At 33.9% G+C, this 11,534-nt stretch overlaps 2 protein-coding genes across 2 annotated transcripts; both read left to right on the forward strand.

The window, feature by feature from the left end:
- Positions 1-276: 276 nt before the first annotated feature.
- On the forward strand, positions 277-1,076 carry LOC149172929 (chaperone protein dnaJ 11, chloroplastic-like). Its single transcript, XM_089427835.1, has one exon. The coding sequence runs from the start codon at positions 376-378 to the stop codon at positions 907-909; it is 534 nt and encodes a 177-aa protein (XP_089283961.1). The 5' UTR covers positions 277-375; the 3' UTR covers positions 910-1,076.
- Positions 1,077-8,173: 7,097 nt separating this feature from the next.
- On the forward strand, positions 8,174-8,998 carry LOC149172930 (chaperone protein dnaJ 11, chloroplastic-like). Its single transcript, XM_089427836.1, has one exon. The coding sequence runs from the start codon at positions 8,305-8,307 to the stop codon at positions 8,836-8,838; it is 534 nt and encodes a 177-aa protein (XP_089283962.1). The 5' UTR covers positions 8,174-8,304; the 3' UTR covers positions 8,839-8,998.
- Positions 8,999-11,534: the final 2,536 nt, after the last annotated feature.

Raw genomic sequence — 11,534 nt, forward strand, 5'->3', positions numbered from 1 at the left:
CACAAGCAACCACGTTGGCAATTTGTTTTGATAACAATTCGATGGGCAAGCCCCTCAAAACTGTTGTCTGAGCAAAAGGTTTTGTGTTTTTGTCATGGCTGCAACCGACCATGTGACATCACTCAATTATGCAGAGGCTATGACACGTCACACGCGGTGGCCACATGTACGGCAACACGAATTTTCTTTTCGGAGTGTGAAGACAGCGTCATTGCATCTTCCCCGCCTTCGTTTGCTGTATAAGTAAAACCTTCCCCTTGTGAAAGACTTACGTATTTCTCTTCCTTCTCTGATCCATAGTTTCCGCAAGCGATTACTCAGTAGATCAGTGTCAGTCCCTTTGGTTTTTAGAAGAAGAAAAATTAGATATCAGAAATGGCATTTTCCCTTTTATCTTCCTCTGATGTTTTCACCTCCAGTGAATCGCTGTGCGCTGGTCATATGGGCTGCCAGACACTACCTGTGGGATCGAAGACCATTAGCAGAAATGTTAGATTTCGGCGGTGTTTGCAGGTGAGAGGAATGCAAGCTTCTGCGGGAGCAGAGACGGTAATCTCAGAACCTGGTCACATAGAGTCAAAGAATTTGTACGAAGTACTGCAGATAAGCCCCGCAGCTACTGCAAAAGATATAAAGAGGGCTTACAGAAAGCTGGCACGGGATTATCATCCGGATCAGGCGACTTCTCCTGAGGCAAAAAATGAGAAAACCCAGATGTTTTTGAGGATACGGGGTGCCTATGTGACTCTTTCGGATCCATGTGAGCGTGCTCAATATGACCGACAGCTTTTGGGCCAAAAGAGGGCCTTGGCTGGCCGGACGTGGATTAAAGCGAGCAATCGACGAGCTCCCGCGTATGGATATTGTGGTCACGTGGGTCGGAACTGGGAAACAGATCAATGCTGGTGATCTTCCACTGTAATATGAGTTTTGAGGTCGATTTTGTACAGGCTCAACGAGGCAAAAGAAAACAACCGCATTTTACCATGTAAATATATACCAGCAATGTAAATATATACTAGCAATGGCCTCAAAAGGTGCCAGGAGAGGCTGATAAGATTATTAAATTGTGATAATCTCAAAGAGTGCAAAGAGAGGCCGATAAGATTATTAAATTGTGATAATTTCAAAGACATGTACAGTCCCAGATGAATATAGGATTAGGCGTTGGGTTAGTTTGAATATAAGATTAGTTTCATAAGCTAATTGTTGCCTGCTATAAGGAATAGTCCCGAAAGAAGTACATCTTTCAAAATAATAAATATACAACCAACCAAATTGAAAGAACTACTCTGAGATCAGACAAAATACTTTAATCATTGAGAAGATCAAGATCAAACCAGTTCCAAATTTTTAAGTGCGTGAGTAAATGTTATAACTCACTGCTTGGGCATTTTAAAACAACAAATTGTATCATTGAATTTTTTCTGCAAACTGCTATTATTGAAATTATATAACTGATTACTGGCTTAAAGAAATTCCTTTACTTCCTAATAAGAGTGATAATAAGAGTAAAAAGAGAGACGTGTGTAATTCATTTAATTTTTAACATAAAATTAACATGTAACATCTAAAAGATATTAATAATAATAACAAATTCTAATGTAGATATAGATAAAATAACTACATGTCAACTATGTATATATTATATAAAATTTTAAAAAATTATATATATTTTTTCTCCAAAAAAATTGAAAATTACATTTTATAAATATTTTAAAAACATTTTTAAAAATAATAATATAATAAACCACCTACCGAAATATACCCTTTTATAAATATAATAGAAAATGTACATAAATCATTCATAGATGTTCCAAAAGTCACATCCATTACCTATATACCTCTCTATCGTTTTTAGAAAGGGGATATTCCCCTGGGAAGAAGCATTATATTACATAATAAGGGGATATTCCCCTGAGAAGAAGCATTATATATCTCTCTATCTTATATATACGGTGCACAAAAAATAATTGTCCAAAAATCATATAAGATCATAAAGATGTCACTATCCTATGGAGGGTGGTTGATGAAATGCCAAGGACAATATTGGTAGTGGTCCATACCGCTCTGTTCTGAAATCAACCAAGTACCAACCTGCTGCGTGCCTTCCTTGCATAAACCATTGGAAAGAGTATTGCTTTCCCTGTCAACAGAAAACATAATCAAATTGTGATTTAAATAAAAAAAACTTCTTACAGCAGATTGTAAAGATTTATGAGTATGTGCACGTGGCAGATGATTGAGCCAATTAATGATTATTATAGAATCTCAGAATATATAGCAAAGAAGAGAAGTGGCCTTAAGACTATTAAGCTCTGCGAAATTATTTATCCCCAAGCCTAAACCCACTTTTAATTTGAAATGATGGTTTTCATTAGGATAAAAGGCCACACCACCTCCACATCTGCCTTGCTGATGCCAATGGAATTGAACGATCAATAGTCTCAGCAATGATGTTGGGTGGGTTTTGATGATGTTCATCTTCGGGTATCAAGTTGTAAATTACAATACTCAAGATCTGATCTCACTGTTTGATTGAATGGTAGAAGATAGTTATATACCTATTATATAAAGAAATTGAAAAGAAATAATAAAATATTTAAAGTATTTTCATTATATTATATTTTGATTTTTTTTTAAGGTATAATTTTTGGTCACTTTCATATGAAATGAACAATGAATTATTCATGTTGTATATTGTATACAATACAAGTGTATGGAGATTTCCAGCGTGTTGATTCATTTATGTATTCAAAATGTAATTTAAACAATAAAAATTTACACATAGTATGTGTTTATATGTAAATTTTTGGATGCTTAAAAAATTATAATTATATATATATATATTCATTTTAACCACAGATTTATCACACACTTAAAGAAATCAAATTTTTGGATGTATAAATTTTATTTTCTTGTTTTGCACTCTAAAAAACTCTAAAGAAATTTGCACCTCAAAAGATTTGTTCCCTCTTGTATATTAATCATGCAATTTATTATTGAACAACATAATAACAATGCAATTCGCAATTATAAAGTTTTCTTCAATTTTTTACAATTAGTATTGATGAGCTAATTGGACTAATTTATACTTGTAGTTGAATTCATAATGAAAGTGGTCATGTTTTTAAAGAAATAAGGGTTTTCTTTTAATACTTCCATATCAGAGTGTGGGAAAATTGTTAATACCATTTGATTCTCTTATTTTTTATTAAAGTGAAAGTGGGATATTTATAAATTTAAAGTTATTTAATATTTAATTTGGTTAATTTTAATGGGTAGTGTACTAGTACTCCGCTTTTACTCTAAAATATATTAATATAGTGGACTATTTATTTAATATTTCTAGAATATCAAGTTCATATTGTACTATTTTTTACAAAACTCAGCTAATCTAACATATTTTAAATATAATTTTATAAAAAATTAATCTTCTTATAATTCAACTATAAAAGTATTTTACAAAATAATCAATAACCAAAATTAATGGAAGTGTCACATATACTTCTTCACTATAAAATGGTATGTCTAATTTGTTTTAACTTTTTATTACATTAAAAACTAATCAAGGATAAAACTATTTTTCAAGAATTAAAATTTTGTAGAGAATGTTAATAAATTGGACTTATTGCTTCAAAAATTGCCATGAACAAATCACCATTTCTAGATATTAAATAGGGATTAATGGTCACTGGTGGAATATATTACTATGGATAAATATTTTATCAATTTTATGTTATTTATGTGATACTATTGTTAAGATATTGAGATTTTAGTAAGAAATTTAGATGAAAATATATTTTAAGTTCTTATTTATTATAGGTTAATTATGTATTTTAAATGTGAATATTTGATCAAATATAGTTTTATAATTTGGTATGTGGTGTGTATTTAGTTATTATTTATTAGTAAACTTTTAAATCTTTTTTTTTTTGAGTAGGTGGTTAGTCTTTGTAATTGATTTTAAATTAAGTGAGTGTGACAATTACTCCAACACCCCTCTTCAAACACAACTTGGAGAATTGAACATGGGCCAATGCTTTGATACATATTGAGGTTTTTGGCTACAACAAAACCCGCAGGTTTAGTAAACTTCGAAAATCTTACCATTACCTTAAGTGAGTTGTTAATCCACTTAATTGATTCCCAATAGGATAAGTGTAATAATTACTCAAATAAATAACATACCATTAATATTAAAAATCAGTCACTTGACCAAATAAACCCTAAGTTCATGCAAAAGTCTAAAATCTCAACCACTTAATTTTAACCCATAATCTTATAAAATCCCCAAAACATATAAAATCCCAAAAACATCTTAACAATATAGTTTTTCACTATTAAAACTTATTCCAAATTTTATAACACTACCTTATATCTATTTCCGATTTTTATAATACTCCCTTGAAAACATGACATACCTGTACACATCTTAACCATGTAACTTTGCATCATTAAAACCTATTTATATCAATTAAAAACATTAACAACCCACGCTATCAATACATTTGGATATCAATAGTAGCATTACACACATAAGATAAGGATAAATCATCAAGCATAAGTTCTTAACCGTAGCCAAGACAGTTTTAGTTGAAATGTCACACTCAAATTAATGTTTACTCGAGCACTCCAAATGATGTGTTTTATCCTCAACGAGCTGTCAGCACAATGTGCAAAGCACTTATCCTCTCATTAAATTTTCACAGGTAAACTATTGGATAAGGTAAGGTTTTGGAGGGGAAATTTTGGTATATTTTCAAATATAAACTAAGATAAAGTTAGGCTTTGGAAAGGAAACTGCAACCATTGAATGTCCTTTAGACACCCATTTTCTTATTGACATTTTGATTGTGTTTTCTTCTAATCTAAGGGCTCCTAGAGCAAACGAGCCTTTTCTGGGGTGACATGAATCTTATCCCATCTCTAAATATTCGCAGATTAGGGGCTGCTCACAAATTTCTTGCCCTCAAAGATCTCTTCCTATCAATTAATCCTTATATTATACTACTTCAAGAATCTATGCATCCTGCTCAGCAGGTGGTGGCATATTTTAGGAAAATGTTTCCCGAATGGCACATTGCTGCTATGGACTCAATTGGCCTATTCGGGGATTGGCTGCACTATGGAACCCGAGATGGGAAAATTTTAAGGCTTACTCTTGTTTTGCTGGTATTTTATTAGCAGGAAAGATCAGAGGACTTCTAGGGCGTATCCACATTCTCAACATTTATGCCCCATATCAAGACAAATCCATTTTCTAGGATAAATTGGTGGATACTTAGATTTTTGGCCTGGACTCTCTCATGATGGCGGGGGATCTCAACTCCACTATTGGGCTGGATGAAATATGGGGGCAGACTAGCAGGCTGGATCCTATGGCTGATCGTCTGAAAGCCATCATCAGTGACTATAATCTAGTGGACATCCGCCCTCCCAAACTGGCACCTACCTAGGATAATGGCAGGTTAGGTGCATAACATATTACAAAGAGGCTTGATAGATTTATATTGCCTGAGAATTTAATTGACAGGTTGGATTTGATTCACTCGAGGATCATAAATTCTTTTATATTTGATCACCGACCCATTTATTTAAAATGGAATAGGTATGACCATAGAACGAGCATGCCTTTTAAATTCAATCCGGTGTGGTTGGAGGACCCGGAATTTAACTCACTTGTGAGGGCTTTTTGGTCATAATATTCGGCTAAGGAGGCATCTCCCATGGGGACGATCATTGAGAAGCTACCTATTCTAAAATCAGTGGTGAAAAGATGGAGAGGAAGAAGAAAAATTTAATGCACAAAGACCTCTAGGTTATTTTGGATGAATAGGACATCCTGGGCTTACAAATGCAAAAGGGGAACCCATCTCGGGACCTGTTGTCTTCCATCAAGATGCTGGAAGATAAGAAACAAAAATTGCTTCACGTCCAATAGGTCAGGTGGTGCTTAAAACACAAGGCACTATGGATTATAGAGGGGGACATGAATACAATTTTTTTTCACCGTTATGCAAGCCACAAAAGGAAGATTAATACCATTTTGGAAATTAAGGACTCAAGTGGTAACCTGATTCAGACTCTCCCGGAAATTCAAGAGGAAGTGGTCACATTTTTTGAAAGGCATACAGGTGCAAGGAGGCGGATTACATAGAGGATCATATCTAGGGGGCAGAGTTATACCTGACTATGTTTGATGAGGACTCAAATGAAGCACTATACAAGTGTGTCACGAAGGAGGAAATACAGGAGGTCCTCAAATATTTTAAAAGGGACAAATGCCTGGCCCTGATGGGTGAACTATGGAGCTATTTATACATTTCTATGATGTCATGTATGGTGATTTCCTAGAGATGGTCGAGGAATCTCAACTGAAGGGATACATTCATCCCCACATCAATTCAACCTATATCTCTATCATCCCAAAGCGACAACTCACTAGGTCTTTTCTTGACTATAGGCCCATATCATTGTGCAATTTGATATATCAGTTAATTTCCAAAATCATTATTCTTCAAATTAAGCATATTTTGTCAAAGCATATCTCACCCGAGCAATTTGGTTTTCTGCAAGATAGGCAGATACATGATGCAGTTGCTACTGCACAAGAGTGCCTCCACTCCATCCATTCCAAAAAATTAAATGCAGCAGTCATGAAGGTTGACTTGCGGAAGGCTTATGACTGTCTCAACTAGGGTTATCTGCGGATGGTTTTGCATAAAATTGGGCTCCATCCCAGGAACACAAAATGGATTATGGCTTGTGTTTCCAATGTAAGATTCGTTGTTATCATAAATGGTTATCCCACACAGTATTTTGGGGTAGGTCGAGGTTTAAGACAAGGATGTTCTCTATCTCCACTATTATTTATCCTGGCCATGGATGGCCTCAGTCTGCGCATTAAAAAGACTGTTGGGATGGGAGAATTTCAGGCCCTCAACCTAGGGAGGGGCATCATGATCTCACACAACTTTTTCATTGATGATGTTCTCATCATGGGCATGATCACAAGGTTCGCGTGGCTCGCGCTTTACCATATATTTTTCAAGTTTGGGAATGCTACAGGACTTCTAATAAATCAACATAAATCTATATTTATTTATGGCCAGGGTGACGCGGAGGACATTGAATACATTAAATCCATATTCAGAGTGGAATCTAAGAGTATTGAGGAGGAAATGAAATATCTAGGTTTTCATATCAAACCCAACAACTACAGGGTTAGTGATTGAATGTGGTTGGTGGATCGTTTCTACAACAAGATCACAGGGTGGGAGCATAGATGTTTATCTCTTGGTGGTTGCATCACTCTCACATAGTCTATCATCACCTAATTGGCGGTTTACTGGGCTCATTTATATTTTCTGTCTAGCACCAACATCAAGAAATTAAACAGGATCATGGCTAACTTCATATGGTCTGGATCGGGGGCCGGGAAAAAAAATCCCTTAACTACACTGAATTCTATCACTATTCCTAAATGCATGGGAGGATGGGCATTCTAGATTTGCAGCGGTTCGGATGAGCTCTGCTGATCAAAGCACTGTTGCGTGGCATTTTCAGAAATGGTATCTAGGCAGACATTATTAAATCAAAATATCTATGGGGTAAAAAAAATTCATAGTGGATGCGCAGGGATCTAGTTGGTGTTAAGATGGGATCTACCATTTGGCTCAACCTAAACAAAATCAAACATCGGTTCCTGCGGTGGATTTGTTGGTCTTTTGGACTGGGCAATGAGATTCTCATTTGTTCGGATCACATATTAGGAGTGAGACCGGAATATCACATTTCAGATAGGCTCATTCATTGTATAAACAATTCAGGAATCTTTTTTTGGATCCAGGACAAGGTAAGCTTTTGGAGATGAAATTGCAGCCATCGAATGTTCTTCTAGAAGCACAAGCAACCACGTTGGCAATTTGTTTTGATAACAATTCGATGGGCAAGCCCCTCAAAACTGTTGTCTGAGCAAAAGGTTTTGTGTTTTTGTCAGGGCTGCAACCGACCATGTGACATCACTCAATTATGCAGGGCTATGACACGTCACACGCGGTGGCCACATGTACGGCAACACAGATTTTCTTTTCGGAGTGTGAAGACAGCGTGCTACCTTAAAGCTTTTTCTCTTCATTGCATCTTCCCCGCCTACGTTTGCTGTATAAGTAAAACCTTCCCCTTGTGAAAGACTAAACGTATTTCTCTTCCTTCTCTGATCCATAGTTTCCGCAAGCGATTACTCAGTAGATCAGTGTCAGTCCCTTTGGTTTTTAGAAGAAGAAAAATTAGATATCAGTAATGGCATTTTCCCTCTTATGTTCCTCTGATGTTTTCACCTCCAGTGAATCGCTGTGCGCTGGTCATATGGGCTGCCAGACACTACCTGTGGGATCGAAGACCATTAGCAGAAATGTTAGATTTCGGCGGTGTTTGCAGGTGAGAGGAATGCAAGCTTCTGCGGGAGCAGAGGCGGTAATCTCAGAACCTGGTCACATAGAGTCAAAGAATTTGTACGAAGTACTGCAGATAAGCCCTGCAGCTACTGCAAAAGATATAAAGAGGGCTTACAGAAAGCTGGCACGGGATTATCATCCGGATCAGGCGACTTCTCCTGAGGCAAAAAATGAGAGAACCCAGATGTTTTTGAGGATACGGGGTGCCTATGTCACTCTTTCGGATCCAAGTGAGCGTGCTCAATATGACAGACAGCTTTTGGGCCAAAAGAGAGCCTTGGCTGGCCGGACGTGGATTAAAGCGAGCAATCGACGAGCTCCCGCGTATGGATATTGTGGTCACGTGGGTCGGAACTGGGAAACAGATCAATGCTGGTGATCTTCCAGTGTAATATGAGTTTTGAAGTCGATTTTGTACAGGCTCAACGAGGCAAAAGAAAACAACCGCATTTTACCATGTAAATATATACGAGCAATGGTTTCAAAATGTGTAAAAAGATGTCGATAAGATTATTAAATTGTGATAATTTTTCTAAAAGTATTAAAAGTTGTAAAGATTAAATTGTAATAATTTTTCCAAAAGGTATTAAATTGTGATAATTTCTCTAAAAGGTGCAAAGAGAGGCGGATGAACATAGGATTAAGCTTTGGGTTAGTTTGAATATAGAATTAGTTTCATAAGCTAATGGTTGCCTCCCATAATAGTCCCGAAAGAAGTACATCTTTCAAAATAATAAATATACAGCCAACCAAATTGAAAGAACTAATAAATATACAGCCAACCAAATTGAAAGAACTACTCTGACATCAGACAAAATACTTTAATCATTGAGAAGATCAAAATCAAACCAGTTCCAAATTTTTAAGTGAGTGAGTAAATGTTATAACTCACTGCTTGGGCATTTTAAAACAACAAATTGTATCATTGAATTTTTTCTGCAAACTGCTATTATTGAAATTATATAACTGATTACTGGTTTAAAGAAATTCTTTTACTTCCTAATAAGAGTGATAATAAGAATAATAAGAGAGATATGTGTAATTCATTTAATTTTTAATATAAAATTAACATGTAACATTTAAAAGATATTAATAACAATAATAAATTCTAATGTAGATATAGATAAAATAACTACATGTCATCTATCTATATATTATATAAAATTTTAAAAAAATATATAATTTTTCTAAAAAAATATTAAAAATTACATATTTTAAATATTTTAAAAACATATTTAAAAATAATAATATAATAGACCGCCTACCAAAATATACCCTTTTATAAATATAATAGAGAATGTCCATAAATCATTCACAGATGTTCCAAAAGTCACATCCATTACCTATATACCTCTCTATCTTTTTTAGAAAAGGGATATTCCCTGGGATGAAGCATTATATTACATAATAAGGGGATATTCTCAGGGATATTCCTCTGAGAAGAAGCATTATATACCTCTCTATCTTATATATACGGTGCACAAAAAATAATTGTCCAAAAATCATATAAGATCATAAAGATGTCTCTATCCTATGGAGGGTGGTTGATGAAAGGCCAAGGACAATATTGCTAGTGGTCCATACCGCTCTGTTCTGAAATCAACCCAGGACCAACCTGCTGCGTGCCTTCCTTGCATAAACCATTGGAAAGAGTATTGATTTCCCTGTTAACAGAAAACATAATCAAATTGTGATTTAAATAAAAAAAACTTCTTACAGCAGATTGTAAAGATTTATGAGTATGTGCACGTGGCAGATGATTGAGCCAATTAATGATTATTATAGAATCTCAGAATATATAGCAAAGAAGAGAAGTGGCCTTAAGACTATTAAGCTCTGCGAAATTATTTATCCCCAAGCCTAAACCCATTTTTAATTTGAAATGATGGTTTTCATTAGGATAAAAGGCCACACCACCTCCACATCTGCCTTGCTGATGCCAATGGAATTGAACGATCAATAGTCTCAGCAATGATGTTGGGTGGGTTTTGATGATTTTCATCTTCGGGTATCAAGTTGTAGATTACAATACTCTAGACTCCTATAAGATCTGATCTGACTGTTTGATTGAATGGTAGAAGATAGTTATATACCTATTATATAAAGAAATTGAAAAGAAATAATAAAATATTTTAAGTAATTTCATTATATTATATTTTGATTTTTTTAAGGTATAATTTTTGGTCACTTTCATATGAAATGAACAATGAATTATTCATGTTGTATATTGTCTACAATACAAGTGTATGGAGATTTCTAGCGTGTTGATCCATTTATGTATTTAAAATGTAATTTAAACAATAAAAATTTACACATAGTATGTGTTTATATGTAAATTTTTGGATGCGTAAAAAATTATATATATATATATATATATATATATATATATATATATATATATATATATCCATCTTAACCACAGATTTATTACACACTTAAAGAAATCAAATTTTTGGATGTATAAATTTTATTTTCTTGTTTTGCACTCTAAAAAAACTCTAAAGAAATTTGCACATCAAAAGATTTGTTCCCTCTTGTATATTAATCATGCAATTTATTATTGAACAACATAATAACAATGCAATTCACAATTATAAAGTTTTCTTCAATTTTTTACAATTAGTATTGATGAGCTAATTGGACTAATTTATACTTGTAGTTGAATTCATAATGAAAGTGGTCATGTTTTTAAAGAAATAAGGGTTTTCTTTTAATACTTCCATATCAGAGTGTGGGAAAATTGTTAATACCATTTGATTCTCTGTGGGATATTTATAAATTTAAAGTTATTTAATATTTAATTTGGTTAATTTTAATGGGTAGTGTACTAGTACTCCACTTTTACTCTAAAATATATTATTATAGTAGACTATTTATTTAATATTTCTAGAATATCAAGTTCATATTGTACTATTTTTTACAAAACTTAGCTAATCCAACATATTTTAAATATAATTTTATAAAAAATTAATCCTCTTATAATTCAACTATAAAAGTATTTTACAAAATAATCAATAACCAAAATTAATGGAAGTGTCACATATACTTCTTCACTATAAAATGGTATGTCTACTT

The sequence above is a fragment of the Pinus tabuliformis genome, chromosome 4_2, assembly GCF_031772625.1.
Source record: "Pinus tabuliformis cultivar Carrire ecotype Pingquan chromosome 4_2, CPIR1, whole genome shotgun sequence".
NCBI lineage: Eukaryota > Viridiplantae > Streptophyta > Pinopsida > Pinales > Pinaceae > Pinus > Pinus tabuliformis.